This window comes from Trachurus japonicus, chromosome 19 (assembly GCF_045865225.1).
Source record: "Trachurus japonicus isolate A0001 chromosome 19, Traja_1.0".
Lineage (NCBI taxonomy): Eukaryota > Metazoa > Chordata > Actinopteri > Carangiformes > Carangidae > Trachurus > Trachurus japonicus.
Genome location: NC_140925.1, coordinates 10,472,684 through 10,493,971, shown reverse-complemented (window position 1 = coordinate 10,493,971; position 21,288 = coordinate 10,472,684). Strand labels below are relative to the sequence as shown.

Below are 21,288 nucleotides of genomic sequence, written 5' to 3'. Positions count from 1 at the left end.
CAACTTGAAGTGGTTGTTTGCGTAGGTTCCAGAAATGGCGAAAACAAAAAAAACATAGCGTGGAGTCGTGTGTGGACGTCGGACGTAAAACGGAGCAGAGCTTATGTTTGCTGTCGGCGCTGAGTCAACGTGGTCCCGCTCAGTGCAGGAAGAAGTCCCTGATGCGTGTCGCCTCGATCCAGGGGATGTAGGCGGCGGTGCGGGTGAACACGCTGGGCTTGTTCTCCACGGTGCAGCCGATGGGCCCGAAGCTCACCACGCCGTGCACCTCCCAGCGGTCCCGCCCCAGCTGGCACAGCAGAGGACCGCCAGAGTCGCCCTAAGAGGAGGAAAAGGAAAGACAACAACAACGTCATGTTTTAGTGATTGATTCGACCGGTTTGACAAGGTAAAGGCTGAGGTCGGTTTATCGGGTGGTTCCTACCTGGCATGCAGCAGGTGGATCCTCTGTATCTCTGAACCCAGCACAGATCATGGAGTCGCGGACACGGTCGCCCCAGAATTTCTTCTGCCGGCAGGTCTTGAAGTCGATGATGGGGAGTCGAGCTTGGTTCAAGGCTTCAGCCAGAGACACGTTCTCCTTCCCACCTGGAAGATGTTTGACAGAGCAGATTGATAAATACATTTTTAGATCACAGCGATAGGGATAGTTCAACATTTTGGCAAATTGGCCCATTGCCATAATCCCTATAGTAGTCATAGCAGTAGATTCGTTACCTTTAATTGTCAGTGCAAGCTATTTTTAGAACGGCGGAGCAGAGCCGTGAGCTGCTCAGAGCTACGCTACGGAGGCTCATGGGATTTCTTGGTTTCCCTCATCAAACTCATCAAATACACAATCCAGCAACTCCAAAACGCTCTGGTGGACAAGTTGAGACCTGCACATTCACCACGCTATGAGATAATAACACAACGTTACGAGACAGAGTTGTTTTAGAGGTAAATTCATGCAAAACCGCTGATGCGCGTTCCCGTTTTTCAGCAAGAAGTCGCTGCATTTGCCTCTAAAACAACTCTCTCTCGTAACGTTTCCTGGACAGTTCCTCTCACAGACCGGTAGCTACTTGACTTTTCATCTAGTGCCAGCATCTTGTCAAAATCTTTTATCATTTTCTTTTTATTTACATCATAACAAACAGAAAAGGGGGGAAAACAAAACAAAACAAATCAACACAAATACCACTGTTCAATTCATTTGGTCTATTCTTATGGTGGCACAAAGGATGTAATTATTTGTCATTCAAATTTGAAATTGAATCTAAACTGAATCCACTTTTTCAAATTTAACTTTATTTTATTCATTTGTCCAATTTGAAAATAGAAAATGCGTTGTGTATAAGTCAGATATAATTAATTAGCAGATAAATTTAGTGAAAAGTCAACACTACCAATTCAATATTGCATTGTGGTTAAATTTCAGATAATTACAGCATCTCTGTGCTTCCACACAAATTGATTTTGAACAAACTTTTTTGAGTAATAAAATCTTCAATATTCTAAATTTTAAGGCTTGAAAAACAAATTTAAAGCTGCACATAAACTCCTCCTCCAGATGCACCACCTCCTCTTCCTCCTCCTCCTCCTCCTCCGTCCCCTCCCCCACTCACCCCGGGTGTCTCCCCAGCCCGTCACCCAGCAGTAGTGCCCCGGCTTCAGGCTGGTCTGCTTGCGCGGCAGGCAGGCGTAGCGGATGAAGTTGGAGGGGACGATGTCGGTGCCGGCCTTCACCAGGGCGATGTCGTAGTCCAGCTCGCTGTGAGCCGGATAACGGAAGTTCTCGTGCCGGTAGATCCTCTTCACCGGGAAAATCCTCTCCGCGGTCTCGGAGCGCTTCAGTCGGTGCTTCCCCAGAATGATCCTCCAGCTCCCGGCGTCCTCGGCTTTACCCCTGAGAGGCCCCGAGAGGTTTGAGTCACAGTCTAATCACAACTTCCACACACACACACACACACACAACTTAATGTTTTCTTACTTCTGGAAGCAGTGAGCGGCAGTGAGGATCCAGTTCTTATGGATCAAAGTTCCTCCACACACATGGATGTAGTGTTTACTTCCCCTGGGACGAACCTGGTCGACACAAAAACACACCTCAGTGAGTCTCAAGTTTTTTAACAACTACTACAACACATTTCTGCAAAACTTCTATACAAACTTGCTCCAGAAATGAGTTTTTTTTGCTTCTTCTAGAGGTTCAAAAGTCACAAACACTAAAAATTTCACTGTGACAAAAGGCAAAAATGACAAACACACAAATGAAAAACAGAATAATAATAATAATAATAATAATAGCATTTATTTGAATAGGGACAGTGCATATTAATGAACATTAGTATAACTAAAAGAAATACTGCTGTAAATATGCCGGATTATAGCCAGGCGGCTAATTTGCGTCCGACGTCAAATAAATAAATGCTATTGATATTCACCCTTGTCCGTATTGAATAAATTCAGTTTAAATTCTTTACTTAACTGAGTTTATTGGAAATGGTGTGACTGAGGTTGGCTTAATTTGGGGTTTTTTATTAAAATGTATAGCGTCTGGTTAATTTTGACCATGATCACTACAATAATGCAAAGAGTGGCACAGCTGCAGTGGTTTCAAAAATAATATCCTCACTGAAAAACAATATTTTTTTTGTGTATTGACCATCAAATTACAAAATAAATGGTAAAAGTCGACTGAATGTGGACTATAATGCAGATATTAGGTGATAATTTCATACTTTATGTTAAGTATTTCATCTTTTACTTTGATTTTTTTTTTTTTTTACTAAAATTGTACTAGTAAAAATACAAAAAACACAATAGAGCTCACATAAATAAAAATCTTGCATTTATTATTTTCAAAAGCATTTAAATCACAAATATTAATAACGCACACTTTACTTTTTCATCGTATATTGTTATATGGTTTTCAAGCATTTTGTTACTGTTTGATTATTACTGATAAAGATTGGTTTAAATATAGGCAGAATATAAAATGTTGCATCTGATCAGGAACTAGTTTAATCTATAACAGTGCCTCATGTTTTACAAGATAATCATGTGTTTTATCTTTAAAAACAGTGTTATTGGTCCATGTGTCTCTTTTTAAACCAATTTTTACTAAACTCTGATTAGAGCTAAATCTCAGGTTAAATTAAACCCCACTGGTGAAATCCAGCCTCAGTGTCCGTGCATCCAGATCCTTTAAAAAACAAACAAACACACAAACTGAACCTGATGTAGATTTACCTGCAGAGAGACCTGCCACGGCCACGAGTGAGGTCTGGCCTCGTTCCCAGACACGATCCGTTCGGCCATGTTGGGCTTGAAATAGGCCATCCCACAATCCTTGGGCCAGTCTAGGAGGAGAGAAGCACCACAGGTAAAAATACAAGGACGGACACGGGATCCTCCACGTTCTGTCACGTGTGTGTGTCTGTGTGTGTGCGTTTTCCCCCTCACCCAGGTGGAGGACTTTGTGCTGTCGTCCGGGGGGCGTCAGTGTGTATGCGGCTGCAGGCAGCGACGCCTTGCTCAAGAGCAGCGGCAGCAGCACAGTCACCAGGAGGAGCAGAGGAGGAGGTCCCGGTGCAGCCATCGTCTTCCACAGAATCAGCCGCCGGCAAACACCACACGCTATTTATACCAGGCCGCAAGCGAGCACACACAGATGTCTGTACACAGGTACACATTACAGTACGCACACACACACACACACACACACACACATAACACAACACAACACAACTCCAGGGACAATGAGCAGTGTCACAACAAAGGACGAGCGCTGGATTGTTCTCCTGCAGCTCTGAGTTTCCACTGCAGCTGAGAGAAAAAAGGGGATTTCGGGTGCGTGCGGGCGGGTGGGGGTCCCATCAGCACTTTCACATACATATAGTATGGTCACGGTACACGGACATGCAACACAGGACAAAGGCAGCGCAGGCGTTGGTGTACACAAACAAACAACAAACAACACATTATGTCACATGCGTTACAGCGGTGACATAGTGACCTGAGCGTGACCTTTTTATCTTCGATATCCCACATCTAGTTCGACCTTTGTAAACATGACTCAGTAGAAAATACGTGAGACCGAACAGGGTTCGTTTGGACATTCACTCATGTTAAAGGTAGGAGGTTACACTTTATCGTAACTACACACTGTTGAGAGTTAGTTATTGCGAAACATACAAATACTGTTTCTACTGAAGAGAGTGAAGGAAAATAATATATGCTGCTTTTGGGTTATTGTTATTAGATCTAACGCTATAATAATCATTTTTATTCTGCTAACACTTTGTAATAACTACACATTTTAAAAACATTCTTACTACACTGATGGTAATTATTATTATGTAATTTATAAAATAATAATTTATAAAATTTATAAATGCTTAAAACGTTGGATCAACAAAATCTGATAAATGCTGAATCCATCATTAAGTAAGAATGAAAATACAAACTATAGATACATCATGCTTAACATTGTTATATGATTTATATATTTTAAAGAAAAGCACATTTTGTTTCCCTATTACACTGTAAAAAAAGAAAAAAAACAACAACAGAAAAATCCTGTAAAATTAAAAAATGTTCAGACTTTTTTTATATAAAAATGTATTAATGTTAAAAGCTGGAGAAAAAAACAAAAACTTTTTTTTTTTGCAGTTTTTCCTTAATATATTTTACAAATTTTCTTTGTATTCTAAGCACATCTGTAAAATAAACAGATTAACAATTTATTCCTCAACCTTTTGTAATTTAACAACAACAACAACTACAAAAGTTTTACAGGATATTCAGTATTTCTATGAACTGTTTTCTTTTTCTTTCTTTTTTTTACAGTGTACATAAGGAATAGTCCCAAATGAAACTGTTGACATGTTGTCATTTCCACTAAAGACCCTAAAAACCTGGTTAAATCAAACGTACAGTATAACAATGTTCATATTCTTTACGATGGAATAAACAGATGAAGAGCGACCGCCTGCTCTAAACACACACGCACACAACACACATCTGTGAAAATATGACAACAGTAGCTGCAGTGGAAGCCACTAGCGAGCTGAGCTGTTTTCACTGTGGTGAATGAGAGAGAATGTGCCCGCTCATGTGAATGGCAGCGCCTGAATGGTCACATCTCTGCACCGTGGTGGTTCACCAAGTTTACGTACAACTCCGCTCTCGCCCTGTGTGTGTTTTTGAGTTCAGTTAGTTTGGGAAGAAAGGGGACGGTTTGGGTCAGAGAAAGGGAAGAGTTCAGACTCAGTTGGGTGTTTTTTTTTGTCCTGCTTAGAAAATCTCTCGGATGTGAAGGTTAAAAACATCAGAACCAAAAAAAAACTTGCTCCTCATTACACTGATCACTATTTTCTTTGGGTTTTTTGGTGTTTTATTCAAATTTATAGCATCTATAGTTAAATTTGACGAGTCACACAGTGTTTGAAAACAGAAACTGGACTGAATTTGAGCTCAAAGATTAGGTATTTTATGTAAATGAGGTCTATACATAGTTGTTTTTACTGTGTAATGTCTCCCTGTAACAAACTCATCAATCACTCAAAAACCCTGTATCTTATCAGGCTTTAATATATGATAATAATAAATAACATAAATTAACATACAGTAATATGAAAAGCTTTTGCAATTAGTTGTTTATGTTTTTCTTTTTATAACAATGTCCACAAATGAAACAAAAACTTGAAGAACAACAGAAATCCAAAGACAGATTCTGGTTTTATTGAACATCTACATTAACAGACGTGTTGGTGGTTGTTTTTTCTAAACAGTAGAAACAGAGAAAAGTTGTCTAACAGTTCATCTGCAGCTTTTTTCTTTTTTACTAAACGATGAAAATAAAATCTAGACAGCAGCAGGATAAGAGTCCGTTATAGTCGATGATGGATTGATCAGCTATTGATAACCAATGGGCTTCACTCGATCAGTTCGCTGCCTTCCTGGAGCCTCCGCACCAGCCCGTCCTCAGTGACCGGATCACACTCTTCTTGCGGCTGAGCGCTCCGCCACGCGACGACGGGGACTTCGGATGGCTGCTGCCTTCCTCGCCGTACACCTCCTCCTCTCCTTTGGCATCATCTCCTTCTGCTCTGCTGATCTTCCGAGCAGCTTCTACCGTCTCCTCCTTTTTGCCACCTTCTCCTCCTCCTCCCTTCTTCTCCTCCTCCTCCACCACCGGCTCCTTTCCTCCCTGTGCCTCCGCGGCCTCCACGCCCACGGCCTCCGACGATGACGCGGCGACCACAGGCGGCGGGTTCTCGGGCTCAGCAGGAGCCAAGGCCTTCATCACCACGCTGGATACGATCGGCGGCTTCGGAGCTTTCTTCTTCTTCGAGGAGCGCCTCGGAGGTCGCGGGCTGTTCTGCAGCTCCAGATGTTTCTTTATGGCCGTGCACAGCACCTCTGGATCCACCGACGCCCCGTGCACCTCCCACGTCATCCCGTCCTCGTCCCACTGCACCTGCTTCATGCTGCTCCGCCTCCCCAGCTCGTCCCGGTCGTCGCCCTGGATCTTCAGACAGGACCTCCTCCTCTCCAGGTCGTGCAAGGAGTTGGAGGAGTCGACGTCCCAAGTCGGGTCGTCCCCTCGTTCCTTCTCCTTCTCCTTCTCCTTCTCCTCCTCCTCGCCGCTGCTGGCCGGGAACATGCTGGAAGACGGGGACACCAGGCAGGAGTTGGACCCCACGGACGACTTCAGGTTGAGCCTCGAGCCGGGAGGAGACCCCAGGATGGAGTGGGAGCCCGTGGCGGACACGTCCCTCCTCAGGTCCCACCAGGAGGCGATGGGAGAGACCGTCTGCACCTCCGCGTCCACCAGCTCCAGCCGAGACGTCATCGTACCTTCCTCCGTCTTCGGGGCCTCGTCGTCGTCGTTGGTGGTGGTGGTGGTGGTGATGCCGTCTCTGCACCTGCAGCAGCGTTCACCCAACGGCGAGTCGCTCAAGGAGGAAACAAGCGGTGACCTCCATGTTCGTCCTGCTGGACAGATCAGCTCCGACTGCCACGGGAGCTCAAGACGACAAACAGAGGCTCCTTCTTCTCCTGGTTCTTCTCCTGGTTCTTCTCCTGGTTCTTCTCCTGGTTCTTCTCCCTCTCCTGGAGGAGGAGGAGGCGTCGACGGTTGCTCTGGACTCTCCTCTCCTCCTCCTCCTTCCGGTAGCTCTTCGTCTCCGGGAGCGTTTGGTTCCTCAACGAGACTCCCAACTTCTGACGGCGGCGCGTCGGTTTCCGCTAAACTAACAGAAGACGGGATCGGCGAGGGGAACTGGAAAGTGAGTAGATTGTTCTCCAGGAAGCTCTGGTCCTCCATGGTGGCGGCGGTGACCTGGAGCGGGTCGGGGGAGGTCGACGGCGGCACGGGCGAGAAGCTGTGAGGCGGCAGGGGCGAGGGTGCGGACGAGGACACGGGCAAGTCCTCTTCCCGATCCGTGCACATGGCGAGCGGTGAAGCCGGAGGCGGGAGGAGATCTAGCGGCGGTAGGAGAGTCGGCGTCTGCAGCGGGGAGACGAACGGCGAGGGAGTGGTGGGCGAGGTCAGTTTGGACATGGGGGAGCTGGGCGCGACCGACTCCTGGCTCCACAGGCTGCAGGGACGCGAGCTCCCTCCTCTCCATATAATCGTGTCTGGCGTGCTGCTGCGGCTCTGCGTGCTACCGCTGCAGACGCTCCAGCGCTGCACGTCGGCGAGCCGCCCGCCGTTCAGGTTCTGGGCCGTGAGCGGCAGCTGGTTCTGGCTCTGGTTCTGGTTCTCCCACATGTGCGGATACATCTGCTGCAGCAACGCCGAGTTCTGCTCAGAGTGCGTGTTGGCGCTGGAGCTGCGCCGCAGGCCCATCCGGGTCCAGGCCGGGTCCCGCTTGTGCGGCGGGCCCGTCGCCGTGACTACGTCCATGGAGCTCTTCGAGAGGGAGAAGATGGGCGCCTTGTCGTCGTCCTCCTCCTCCTCCCGACCCAGCAGCCCGGCCTTGCTGCTGGAGCAGGACGCCGACTGACTGACGGAGCAGCAGACCCGCTGGTAGCTCTCCGACGCCGGTCGCCCCGGCCTCGCCATGGCAACACCAGCGACCTGCTGAAACAGACACAGTTGAATTCATCCATAAACTTACAGTATCGTAATTGATTTGTTCTGGGTTCGGTAGCTGCAGCTGGGCTCAGAGTGCTTTAGCAGTTTAGTAATGAAACCTGCTGGTGTTGCTGTGTTTTGAGCTCTCAGGGTCACCGTAGCAACCGTTAGCTGCTGATAAAGACTGTTGCCAGATTGGGCGGTTTTCCACCCAGTTGGGCTACTTTTGATTTCATCAGACTAGTGATGGGTGCCGATACTCGGTAATGGAACCGGTGCTGACGGTAAACGGTAACCAGACCGAAAAGCAACACAGATTTCTGTGCTTCATTTCGGTGGCATTGAACCTCCCGCTCCCTCAGCTCTGTTGCTGTGCCGACGCTACACGTGTCGTCACGTCAATTTTTGTTGTGTGCGGCAGCTCAAGCAGAGTATGTTTTTTTTTTTTTTTATTTATTTAGCTGCATCCAGTGTGTCCAGTGTTATCACAGTAGGCCTACGTGCAAAACTTTTTTTTCATCAACTGATCCACGGACCACTTGCGTGCCGATCCATGGAGAGCGGTCCAAACGGATCACGGATCAACAACGATCAGTTGCACCACTACCTGTCCAGTCCTCTGCTCCACTCACATGCTCTGTTGTTTTTATTATGATAATTATGACAAACAGTTATTTCATTTTTTTATATTGGTTAATTTTTTTTCTCAGTCTTGGTTGTATTTATATTAGGCCATTTAAATTAATATTGTGTTCAACTTGCATGTCACAAAACACCTTAAAAATGAAAAGGCACTGTTTTGGGACAAAGTTGGTATGTTTTCCATTCTTTAAGCACCGGTTTGGGAACCATTTCAAAAGTACCGGTTTGGCACCGGTATCGGATAAAACCTAAACGATGCATTGGGCGGGTGGATGAAATGTGGGCTGCTTCAAATTATTTATTTCACTAGTAAGTCTGACTGAAACCCTGAAGCTTCGTGTTGGGGTGCCGTTCATCCTGCTCACTATACATTATCGCACTTATTACACATCTTACTAGTAAAATAAATAATTTGAGACACAATGTTGATCAAAATGCGATGTTTATTTATGTATAAATTGCATCATTTAGGCTTGGTCTATTTTAGCTTAGCATAAAGACTGGAAACAGAGGGAAACTGCAGCCTAGCATCCTGTCCTCACTGTGACCCTGTAGAAACTTCAAACTGAAATACGTTTTAATATTTTAATTATTGTAAATATCAAATTAACAAAATATAAGATTGTCAGTGAGTGTCGGTAACTGTCAGTTACTGTTCAATCTTCTCCAACCTCTTCTATTCTATTCTTTTCTTTTCTTTCTTTGCTCAGTCAGGACACACACACACACACACACATATGCACACACACACACCAACACACCCACACATTCACAGGCACTCCCAGATTAGCCTAATGAGATTACACAATCCAGATTATTTGATTGTTAGAGATAAAAATGTGGATTGATTGAGGCGGATTTACGGGAGCCTCTGGCCTAAAGTTCACAGAAGACAAAGAAGCACAAGAGACAAAGAGATATAGAAAAAAATGGATAATAAGGAGCTATAATAAATATTACTTTTGATATAATTTTATGTACATTTACCTTTGTGTTTATGTCTTTAAAACTGAGATTATTCAGATGCTCCTCTCTGATCAATGCTACATATACACACATGAATCATAGTAATATTAAACTGTTGAATTCACTCCTGTCCCAAACTGGCAGTCCTGTTTCAGCCACAGTTATTTTATTATTTGTCCATACAGAAAAAGAATAAACAATCCTTCTAATCAACATATCTTTTGTTTATTTAAATGCAAATGTTCAGATAAAAGAAAAAGAGAAAAACCAGCTCTCACCTGTGAGTTAATGAAGCCTCGTGGTCTGTTCTGCCCTCTGCCCCGACCACAGAGCAGGTGGAGTTAAATGGCGTCTCTCCTTCCTCGTCCCCTCATCCCTCACTCTCTTCCTCAGTCACACACTAAGAAGATCAACTTCTCCGTCTTCGGCCGCTCTCACCGTCCGAAAACACACTCAGTTTTCTTTTCCCCGGACTCGACCTCCTGCTCCGTCTGTTCCCTCTTCACCGGACGTCATGTCAAAGTTGGCGTCAGAGTGAATAAGGGGATTTCTCTCTTTGTCTGTGGTTGTGTGCATGTGCAGGTGTGTGTGTACGTGTGTGTGTGAGCGGGCCATCCCTCTGTCTTTAGCTCTGAGGATTAATTGTGATCTCATTAGCTGCCGTCCAATCTCTGGACAGGCAGAGTGTGTGCACATGTGTGTGTTAGTGAAACAACAGTGGGAGGATTAGTGGCTCATGAGCATTTTGATCCGAGTTAAGATCAGATCAGCTGTCAAGGCTGTTATAATATACGTAAATAAAGAAACAAGTAAGGAGGGAGTGACCCTTTAAGTAAACATAACATGACATGACATGACATAACATAACATAACATAACATAACATAACATAACATAACATAACATAACATAACATAACATAACATAACATAACATAACATAACATAACATAACAAGGGTATTTGCACATGAATGGAAAGAAAAATACACAATCATCTGTAATCTATATAAAAATAGTCTATGTTATTGGAGTGTAATATTATTTATGTTTATATTGTTTATTACAATTGATAAACATATTTTATTCTATCCCATACATTTTATTTTATCATGGTTGTATATTTCAAATTGAGCAATGTAACAAAATCATACATAACAGCATAAATGTCTGGGAAAGGTAGGTTTCATATAAAGTTTACATCAGTTTTATAACTTTTATGTGCTTTAATTTATATCCACATGCATGTCATGTATAGAAATTCAATGAATGTACATATATTACAACTGTAACTGTAAGTACATGTAATTCAAAAAGGGCTAAAAGAGTGTTTTGGTCCTTTAAAGGTTCATGAGTGTGGTGTGATAACAGTTTGGTGAGAATCAGCCAGATGTGACTCCCACACTGTAAAACGCTGTCGCTGTAATAACTTTAGCAGTGGGAGGTATCTTCAGCTTCTTCACAGTGACAAAGATATTTTACCTCCTGCTGGTGTGAGAACCGGAAAAAAAACACTCCTCTATGGCAGGTGAGCACAAACTTTACTCTGTTTAGCACAAACTGGACCTCAGGCTTTATTTGTTTGCATGTTTGCATGTCTATCTGCTCAGACCAGAGGTCGGTGCTGGCTGTCGGTCTGTCTGCTGGCTTCCTGTCGCCGCTGCTGCTGCTGCTCCTGGGTCTGATGGTTTTCTGCCTGTGGAGGAAGAAGAGGAACCATCAGCGTCAATACCAGGAGCTGCTCTCCACCGCACCCTCAGTACCAGCAGCAGCAGCATGCTCTGCTCCGGTCATCCTGGTCTCTCAGTGCTCCTGGGCCACGTTAGTAAAAGACATACATCAAACATTTAAATATATTTTGATTTATTCTATTTTATTTACCAGAATCTGCAAAGTAACTAGTAGAAATTTAAACCAGCTGTTTGTATAAGATACATAAGTAATTTGTTAACAAGGAAATTACAAAAAAATACATTTGAGTCTGTTATCAACATAGTTTGTGTTCTAAGAGTCAGGTGTTGCAGTGTTGCAGTTCTGGCCTACGTTTAGTGACCTGACTAAAAATTTTGTAATTTTTGTGTCAAAGTAAGGCCCCGAGGGCTCAATGCACTGCAGCTTATAAGAAAACACATGCAAAGACTCAAATGTGCTATAAATTCTGAAAACAACATAATCAATTTGACAAACACATGGACAAAACCTTACAACACTGTGAAACTGTGAAGGCGGTAACCTGAAAATAAGATGATATGATTTATTACAACATCAATATCACATGAGTCGCATATTATTACTAATAGTAGCTACTGTTAGCTTAGCATTAGTCTTTAGTTGGATCCGTCACTTTCGTTGTGTTGTTCAGTTTGCTCTCAAATTAACAAAGACGTTTTCTTAAGCTGCGGTGTGATGAGCTTTCAGGGCCACCATAGTAAGACCATTTGGCCTTATATAATAACATATAGCCTATATTGGTAAGGACATGTCCTCACTATTACAAAACCATAAGTTCCACCACTGAAAACATGTATACATCCTTAAAGAGAGTTTGAACTGTAAACAAAACAAAATGATGATGAACAAATGTCACAGTGACTCTTTGTCACTGTTTTCCAACTTATGGGCTGCAAAGGAATTGAAAGTTGGCAGACAAATAATTTTGGTGATAAGATACAAACAAATAAATAAATAAATAAATATTTAAAAATAAAAAGATGAATATCCATGTTTGATGTCGAGGATCTCTGTGTGACAGGCCCAGTGAGATCCCGTTCACTCTGCCTCCTCGTTTCACTGCACGAAAACATGGCGACGTGGAGAAGCAGGAGGAGGTGGAGATGAGATTGGAGACACGGCGGGACATCCTGGCACATCGCGGGTCCCTCTCAGTGCAAAGTGAGTCACTACAGCCTCTGATTTTGACTCCATATTATTTAAAGGGATGTTCAACATTTTGGCAAATTGGCCCATTGCCATAATCCCTATAGTTTTAGGAATAGGTTTGTTAGCTTTAATTGTCAGTGCAAGCTATTTTTAGAACAGTGGAGCAGAGCCGCAAGCTGCTCAGAGCTACGCTACAGAGGCTAATGGGATTTCTTGGTTTCCCTCATCAAACTCATCAAATACACAATCCAACAACTCCAAAATGCTCTGGTGGACAAGTTGTGACCTGCGCATTCACCACGCTATGAGATAATAATGGAATGGAGTTGTTTTAGGGGTAAATGCAGAGACTGCTTGCTGAAAAACTGCGCCCAACGGGGACGTGCATCAGTGGTTTTGCATGAATTTACCTCTAAAACAACTCCGTTATAATGTTCTGTTATTATCTCATAGCGTGGTGAATGTGCAGGTCACAACTTGTCCACCAGAGCGTTTTGGAGTTGTTGGATTGTGTATTTGATGAGTTTGATGAGGGAAACCAAGAAATCCCATTAGCCTCCATAGTGTAGCTCTGAGCAGCTTGCGGCTCTGCTCCACTGTTCTAAAAATAGCTTTCACCAACAATTAAAGGTAACGAACCTACTGCTATGACTATAGGGATTATTGCAATGGGCCAGTTTGCCAAAATGTTGAACTATCCCTTTGATAGACAAAATAATCAATTGATTAATTGATCGGATGTCCCCCTCAGGCTGGTTCCCTGTGGGGACGGTCCTGGCTGGTCTCTACTCGGTCCCTCCCCTGAACCAGGTGGTGGCGCCGCCGCCCGGCATGGCCACCCGCCTCTGCTTCTCCGTGGAGTACCGGCACGGCGGCGAGCAGCTCATGGTCTCCTTGCTGCGCCTCGGTAACCTGCCTCCGCGTTTCCACGGCAACGTCACGCTGGTGGAGCTCCGGCTCCTCCCGGACGACCGGAGGCCCCGTCAGGCCAAGGCCCGAGGCACCGGGCCCGACCCCGAGTTCAACGACTGCCTCATCTTCCAGGTGAAAGCTTACAAACAGGAAATGATGTCACTGGGGATAATTATTTACACCATAACCATCAATGGAAAAAAATCTGATTCAAAAGCAAATAATTAAAGGGATAGTTCACCCAAAATTCAAATTGCACTCATTATCTACTCACCCTCATGTGGACTAAGGGCTGGGAGAAGTTTCAGAGTCCTCCGTGGCTTCTCTGAGTTACAGGGGCTCTCGGCGTAGCAGTGCATATAACGATTGCAAATGGATACCAACTGTCTTCGTAACAAAAAGACACACCAAAAAACATCCAAATACCTCCATGCTGCTCGTATGTAATGTCCGTCTTGTATTGAAGCCCCGAAATGTGAAATTGTCCCGAAAAAAATTAAATAAGTCTATATTTCAAGCTTGTTTTGTAGTGGAAGCTCCTCTTCCTGGTCCGTCCAAATCTTGCGAGATTTGCGCCGGCGTCAGTGCATACATACAGCATGGAGGTATTTAGATGGTTTTTGGTGTGTCTTTTTGTGACGAAGACAGTTGGTATCCATTTGCATCCGTTATATGGACATGCACTGCTACGCCGAGACCCCCTGTAACTCAGAGAAGCCACGGAGGACTCTGAAACTTCTCCCAGCCCTTAGTCCACATGAGGGTGAGTAGATAATGAGTGCAATTTGAATTTTGGGTGAACTATCCCTTTAAGAAAATAAATATGATTATAGTTCAATAATGATAAAAAGCTGCTATTTCACTTTTGAAGGCACTTTTTGTTTCCATATGAAAAGCTTCATCTGCAACTTTAATACACCTATATTTGGTAAATTTGTCTGTACTGAGGAAACTGTGTGTGTGTGTTTCTGTGTGTGTGTGTGTGTGTGTGTGTGTGTGTGTGTGTTTCCTCCTCAGGTGTCAAGAGTGTGTGTGTCGCGCAGCACCCTGAGTGTGTGTGTGCTGAGTGTGGATCAGCAGGGGAAACGTCACGCGGTGGGCAGAGTGCTGTTCCCTCTGGAGGGGGAGCTCGGCCAGGCCGGCAGGGTGCTGTGGAGAGACCTGGAGACCGAGGACGACACACAGGTCACACACACACACACACACACACACACACACACACACATCCCAGAACCTGTCAGTATATCTGGCTTCCACAAGTCAGAATACGAAAATAGATATATTTATAAAACTAATAAAAACATTTCTCTTTTCATGTGCTTATGGCTGAGCTCTTTTAAAGAATTTTAAATCTTAATCTTGGATTTGCACTGTAAATCCTTTTGATTGTTTTAATACAAATCAGTATTTCTTGCCGCAAACTCATATTTTATGCTCTATTTTAGTCTAGTTTTATTTTTCCTGTACGTTTTTTGTTATTTTTTCTTGATTTTAATTGTAGCCTATGTTTATTGTTTTAAATTTTTACTATTTGGGGTTTTATCCATATCATTACACACTGAAGTTGCACCACATCTGTAAATGATGCGATGTGTTGCTTTTATTTAAAAAAAATTTTAAATTGTATGTTTTTATGTTTTTTTTCTGTGTTCAATTCTTACTGTTAAATGTTTTGTTTTTATGTGAAGCATACTGAGTTGCCCCATGGTATGAATTGCGTTATATAAATAAAGCTGCCTTTCTTTGCCATAAGCACACACGGTTTTGATTTATATGCAGTTTTAATAAACTAAATAAATAGCATTACCATATATGGTTGCAACATGATCATGCAGGCATTTTATTATATGTACATATTGCAAATGTTACCACTGTATCTTATATTACATGTTCATTTATCAAAGGATGTATATGTGGTGGTTATGGCAACACAACTATATGTCCTATATTATATCACAGTATGAGTGAGGCTGGTAATTGGCTGTGTCCTCCCTCTCAGTGTTCGGAGCTGGGTGATGTGCAGGTGTCTCTCTGCTACAGTCCGACTCCGCAGCGCCTCTCGGTGGTGGTTGTGAGGGCCCGAGGTCTGCAGCCGCTCACAGCTACAGGTAGGGGTCAGAGGTCAGGGGTCGTCCAGGTCACGGAGGAGGAGGAGGAGGAGGAGGAGTAGGAGGAGCATGTTTCCAGTGTAAACAGTGAGGCTTCACAGTGTAATAATTCAGCATCAGATGTGTGCGTCCAGGTGAGTTTACAGATCCACGCTCAGGTGGTGAAGATCAAACGCAGCTGTGCGGTGAGAGGTGGCAGCGACCCGCACTTTGATCACAGGACGACCTTTAAACTCCGCTCACAGCACCTGGACGAGGCCTGTCTGAGGGTCGAGCTGCAGCAGCCAAATGACGTCCGCTCAGGTCAGAGGTCAACGTGGTGTTTTATTATATTATCTGCAGAGAGGCGGTGCTGTTGTGTTGTCACCGTGTTTGTTTACGTCTCCATCATGTTTGTCCCAGAGCCTCGCCCTCCGGCCCAGCTGGGAGTCGTCGTACTGGGGCCCTTCATGTACGCCAGGGGCCCGCAGCTGCAGCACTGGATGGACATGGTCAACACGCCGCAGGAGCCGGTCAAGCAGTGGCACAAACTCTGCAGGGCCACTTAGCCCAGAATCATTTACACACATTGTAAAAAATAATAATTAAAAAAGAAATAAAATATACTGTTGCAAAACCTGAAGAATCCTGAGTTCCTTCACTGGGAATAGTCCCAGGCTACACCATGTTTAATTCTATAAAATATTAACTTTATATGTTACATTTTCAAAGTGAATATTAACATTAACATGCCCTAACTTATGTTTACAAACTGTTTCAAGTCCTTGACCTTTGGAAAATCAAATTGTTGTTTATGAAATAACGTTCAAACTGATGTGTTAACATGTCTTATTAAAATATTCTGATGTCTTAATTAAGACGCACAAAAGTTGAAATCATACTGTAGATGTCAAAAATATATGTTTTGGATCCATCCATGTTCTGTAGTTTTAGTATAAATTGGTAAAACTATATATGACACATAATACATCAGTGGTAATACCCCGTAAATAAACAGAGCACCCAATGTTAACACTGTTATAACTTAATAACAGATAAAATAGCGAAGACATCTTTTGTAATCAATTTAGGGAAGTCAAGTTATTGTCCTGGTGTGGGGAAGAGTGGTAATAATTTGGTTTTAATAAATGCAGATATTAAAATCCCAGTTACATTTAATGTCCTGTACATGTTAACAGCTTTTTGGAGCTGAGAAAGAAGTGTCCTTCCTGGGAATTACATCTCTTTTAAACCAGATTTTAACATGTTATAATCCACTTGTTTCCGTGCACAGCTTCATTGTGTCCAGCAGGTGGAGACTTCCTCCTTCACGTCAGTCGGAGCAGCCGCAGTTTGAACCAACGAGCGTGAAGCAGGAAGTGAAACCTGGCAACATGGACACCGCTATAATACATCCATGGGACACCGACATGGAGCAGTGTTGATGAGACCATAGACCCGTGTTCAGTCACAGAGGTGGTTTTATCTGTTTCTATCTGTTTCTATCTGTTGCGGCGCCATGAAGATAAACGAGAAGACTTTACTGGAGGGACACAGTGTTGTGTTGGTCCCTTATAATGCAGAGCACGTGCCCAGGTAACAGCTGATCAGTCTGACTGTGTTTACTTTATTTTTTATTCAGTCATGAATTTATCTCTGCTGTCATTTGTTCCCCTTGTTATTGTTATGCTTAACTTTTCCTTACTGTGTGCTTTTATTGTTTTAAATGTAGTTTGCAATGCAGTTTGTCACATACATAACTGTGTTCACAGACTAGATCAATACAGATTAGACAGTAATGATAATGTTGACAACAATAATAATAATAATGATGATGATGATGATGATGACCATAATTGTACTAATGATCTTTATTGTGGAACATTTGAATGTGAAAACTCAAATCAAAGTGATAAGAGGCTTTGAATCAGATTGAAAGAGGATTTTCCACCTTTCTTTCTTTCTTTCTTTCTTTCTTTCTTTCTTTCTTTCTTTCTTTCTTATTCATCTCTCTGTATTCGTCAGGTATCATGAGTGGATGAAGTCTCCTGAGCTGCAGGCGCTGACGGCCTCGGAGCCGCTGACCTTGGAGCAGGAGTACGACATGCAGAGGAGCTGGAGGGAAGATAATGACAGTGAGGCCTCAATAATAACACACACTAATATAAAAGCTCAGAGTTAGATCGGCTTGTTCATACGTTCAGATCGTTATCCTTTAGATTTGTTAAAAAGCAGAGCTGTTTGTGTTGTTTGTGTTTCATCTCTGCCAGAGTGCACATTCATCATTCTGGACAAGCAGCAGTGGGCGGCGCCCGGTGTGAAAGAGGAGCAGTGCATGGTGGGAGATGTCAACATCTTCCTGACTGACCCCACAGACACATCCTTAGCTGAGCTGGAGATCATGATAGCAGGTGGAGATGATGCAAAATCACATAAAATGGTTGTAAAACATCTATTTAAAAAAAAATCTGTCAATCTAATGAAGTTTTTTGTTTCTACTAGAGCCCAGTTACAGAGGGCGAGGCATCGGGAAGGAGGTGACACGCATGATGATGAGCTACGGTGAGTTATAATAACACTGTGGCAAAAAGCAACTGCACCAACTTACACCTGAAGTTTTTCAGTAAAAAAAAAGAAGCTTTTATTGAGTTAAAGGGATAATTCACCCAAAATTGAAATTTCACTCATTATCTACTCACCCTCATGTCGACTAAGAGCTGTGAGAATTTTCAGAGTCCTCCGTTCCTCCTCTGAGTTACGGGGGGGTCTGCGCAGCAGTATTTGTCCATATAATGGTTGCGAATGGATACCACTTTTCTTCGTCCAAAAAGACACACCAAAAAACATCCAAATACCTCCATACTGCTCGTCTGTAATGTCCCTCTTGTATTGAAGCCCTCTTGTAAGAAATTGTTCCGCCGGTCAGTGCAAATCACGCGAGATTTGCACTGACACAGGAAGAGCAGTGAACTGAGACACTGGGAGCTACAAACAAGCTTAAAATATAGACTTATTTAATTTTTTTTGGAACAATTTCTCATGTCGGGGCTTCAATACAAGAGGGACATTACAGACGAGCACTATGGAGGTGAACTATCCCTTTAAAGCCAGTCGGTTGTGATCAGTGTCGTTGTCTTGTCGTTCACCAGGAGTCACCAAACTCGGGGTCAAAAAGTTTCAAGCCAAAATCGGCCTGGACAACGAGGTCAGCATCGGTATGTTCAAGAAACTCGGCCTCAAGGAGGTAAGAAGATCAGGTGTGAGAGAGAGAGAGAGAGAGCTTTGTGAAATGGATCTAATTATCATCCCTGTGTGCGTCAACAGGTGTCGGTGTGTCGGGTGTTCAAAGAGGTGACTCTGGAGATGACGGTGGATGAGTCGGTTCGGACGAAGCTGCTGGACGACACGAGATTCATAAAGGAGAAGGACTACACTCAGACCTGCAGCAACAGACAGGAAAAGGTTTCACAGTGAAACATCCTAAAGACTTGAGGCCGTTAAGAGGATCATGAATCTGATAAGGTGACAGCACCCAGAGGAAACAGGAAAGCTGCTTTTCAACATCTTGATCTGTCTGCGACGGAAATGATTGCACCCTTTTAATCAGCATTCACACACCCAGGTCAAATGACTCAGCAGAAGACACAGGATTTTATCTACAGTATAAACTCAGGTGAACACACTCATTTTTGCCACTTTCCTGCAGTAAAAACTTTCAGACGCACCTGTCACCGGTCCAGCATGACCCTGCTAAACCAGAAACACCACAGCTGCATCATGGTATCAGAGGGTGAAAGAATGAGATACAGCCCAGAAATAAGTTTAAAAAATCACACAATCAAGGACACTTTTACAGGAGGAACCAGATGTGACAGAAAAAGGAAAAAGAGACTTAAACTTTTTTAAAAGTTGCTAATTTTTTATTTGCCAGTATCCCTGTTTTTAGAAACCCGGTTTTGTTACCCGGACTGTGGCATGTATACGCATTATCCTGGTTTCGGACAGCAAAACAAACATGGCGGCGGCAAACTGTTCACACTTTTGGAGTGGGAAACTCCAAAGCTTTGTCTTTTGATAATGAAAGAATTAAACATTGTTCAATGTTTCGATGGAAAAAAAGCACTGAAACACTCAGCTGTTTAAGTCAATGTTTTCCAGCACGTACTGTACTGACCCTAATTGCCGTTTGTGTTGTAAAAAGTAAACACCACAAGCGCCCGTGCAAATAAGATGCAATTGTCAGAAACCGGGACACTGGTATTTGTCATGTCAACAGGGATATGAATCAGGTTTCTCTATGTTCATGTGAACACAGTATCCCGATAATGATCATAACCGGGATACTGAAGTCTATGTAAACATGCGCAACACTTTTTCTTTATGTCTCTGCACATTAAACGTTAAACAATCAGGCTGCAGCTCGTTCTTTAAGTGTGCTGGTCGATGCCGGACTGGATGTTTCTCCCTGTAAGTGCATATTTTTCAAAATGTGTGCCCAAAGTGTCCTTTTAAAATTAAAAACCGCAGGAAGAAGGGAAGCTTTTTCTCGCACATTAAAGGCCACAAAGTAACATTAAATTGGCAGTTTCCCCTAAGACACTTTTAATGGGGAAATGTATTGTATAATGAAAAATTCTGTGTTTTTTTTCTTTTTAATGTTCAGATTTACAGAAGCATTTGTGGTGGTCTCTGATGCTGAGCTCCAGAGAGAGAGAGAGAGAGAGATGAAAGATGAAAGACAGAAACGTCTGGTGGTTTTTGGAAGTCAGTTTGCATTTGAGTCCTTGTCCCGTTGAACCTAAAGATTCTGTGTTTAAAGTTTTTTAAAGTTACTGTAAAAAGTAAATAAATGTGGTTCCACTCCGCTCCATTTTCTGTCTTTTACATTTAAAAACTGATGGGGTTTTTTTTCCGAAATATTATTGCAGAAATTGAAGTAAAGGAAGACATAAATCTCAGTAAAGGATGAATTTCCATTTGGCTGAAACACGTCTGTGCATCATGGCGAACATGTTTGTCTCATATTCCTCCTAATTGCAGCATTAGTCGGCTGCATTTCTCATTATTTTCTCATTTCTCATTCAGAGCAGGAAGGGTGGTGGTGGAGATTAAACGCATGAGTGCATAAACTTCATTGATCTAACGCCTTTTATACTGCACCACATGGCCTCTGTTGAAGCCACCCAAACCTCAGTGTGTTATCTCCAAACTCTGCAGACGAGTTAAGGATGAATATTCATATTATTTTTATTTTGTCTCAATTATTTAAAAAAACTTTTTTTTTCAATGATTATGAATATTTTCATTAATTATCATTTGATGACTCCTACTTTCCTTCTTTTACAATTGAATTGATTTAAATATTTAACTGTCCACTGTTACTATCAAAACTAATGACATCCTCATTAGCTTCAGTCCCACCAGTTGTGCCAGTTAGCATCATCTGTTATTTAAAGGGATAGTTCAACATTTTGGCAAATTAAAAGTAGGTTCATTACCTTTATTTGTCGGTGTAAGCTATTTTTAGAACGGCGGAGCAGAGCCGTGAGCTGCTCAGAGCTACGCTACAGAGGCTAAAGGAATTTCTTGGTTTCCCTCATCAAACTCATCAAATACACAACCCAACAACTCCAAAAGGCTGTCGTGGACAAGTTGTGAGCTGCACATTCACCACGCTATGAGATAATAATGGAACGTTACGAAACAGAGCCGTTTTCGAGGTAAATACAGGGTAAA

The 21,288-nt window shown here is 43.1% G+C and overlaps 4 protein-coding genes across 4 annotated transcripts; 2 read left to right on the top strand and 2 right to left on the bottom strand.

The window, feature by feature from the left end:
• Positions 1 to 7: 7 nt before the first annotated feature.
• On the bottom strand, positions 8 to 3,653 carry LOC146967444 (elastase-1). Its single transcript, XM_085761294.1, has 6 exons — positions 3,448 to 3,653; positions 3,235 to 3,344; positions 1,973 to 2,067; positions 1,608 to 1,888; positions 425 to 588; positions 8 to 319 (listed from the first exon to the last, which is right to left on the bottom strand). The coding sequence occupies exons 1-6, from the start codon at positions 3,581 to 3,583 to the stop codon at positions 140 to 142; spliced, it is 966 nt and encodes a 321-aa protein (XP_085617420.1). The 5' UTR covers positions 3,584 to 3,653; the 3' UTR covers positions 8 to 139.
• On the top strand, positions 3,541 to 16,181 carry syt15 (synaptotagmin XV). The gene is made up of 8 exons (XM_085761296.1): positions 3,541 to 3,669; positions 11,284 to 11,494; positions 12,426 to 12,565; positions 13,305 to 13,597; positions 14,483 to 14,650; positions 15,465 to 15,573; positions 15,694 to 15,876; positions 15,976 to 16,181. The coding sequence occupies exons 2-8, from the start codon at positions 11,358 to 11,360 to the stop codon at positions 16,119 to 16,121; spliced, it is 1,176 nt and encodes a 391-aa protein (XP_085617422.1). The 5' UTR covers positions 3,541 to 3,669; positions 11,284 to 11,357; the 3' UTR covers positions 16,122 to 16,181.
• On the bottom strand, positions 5,837 to 8,185 carry LOC146967443 (uncharacterized). Its single transcript, XM_085761253.1, has one exon. It carries the CDS (start codon positions 8,054 to 8,056, stop codon positions 5,930 to 5,932), a length of 2,127 nt encoding a protein of 708 aa, XP_085617379.1. The 5' UTR covers positions 8,057 to 8,185; the 3' UTR covers positions 5,837 to 5,929.
• A 742-nt stretch (positions 16,182 to 16,923) lies between the features above and the next one.
• On the top strand, positions 16,924 to 19,123 carry nat9 (N-acetyltransferase 9). The gene is made up of 6 exons (XM_085761695.1): positions 16,924 to 17,148; positions 17,578 to 17,687; positions 17,823 to 17,963; positions 18,055 to 18,114; positions 18,702 to 18,796; positions 18,877 to 19,123. The coding sequence occupies exons 1-6, from the start codon at positions 17,072 to 17,074 to the stop codon at positions 19,024 to 19,026; spliced, it is 633 nt and encodes a 210-aa protein (XP_085617821.1). The 5' UTR covers positions 16,924 to 17,071; the 3' UTR covers positions 19,027 to 19,123.
• Positions 19,124 to 21,288: the final 2,165 nt, after the last annotated feature.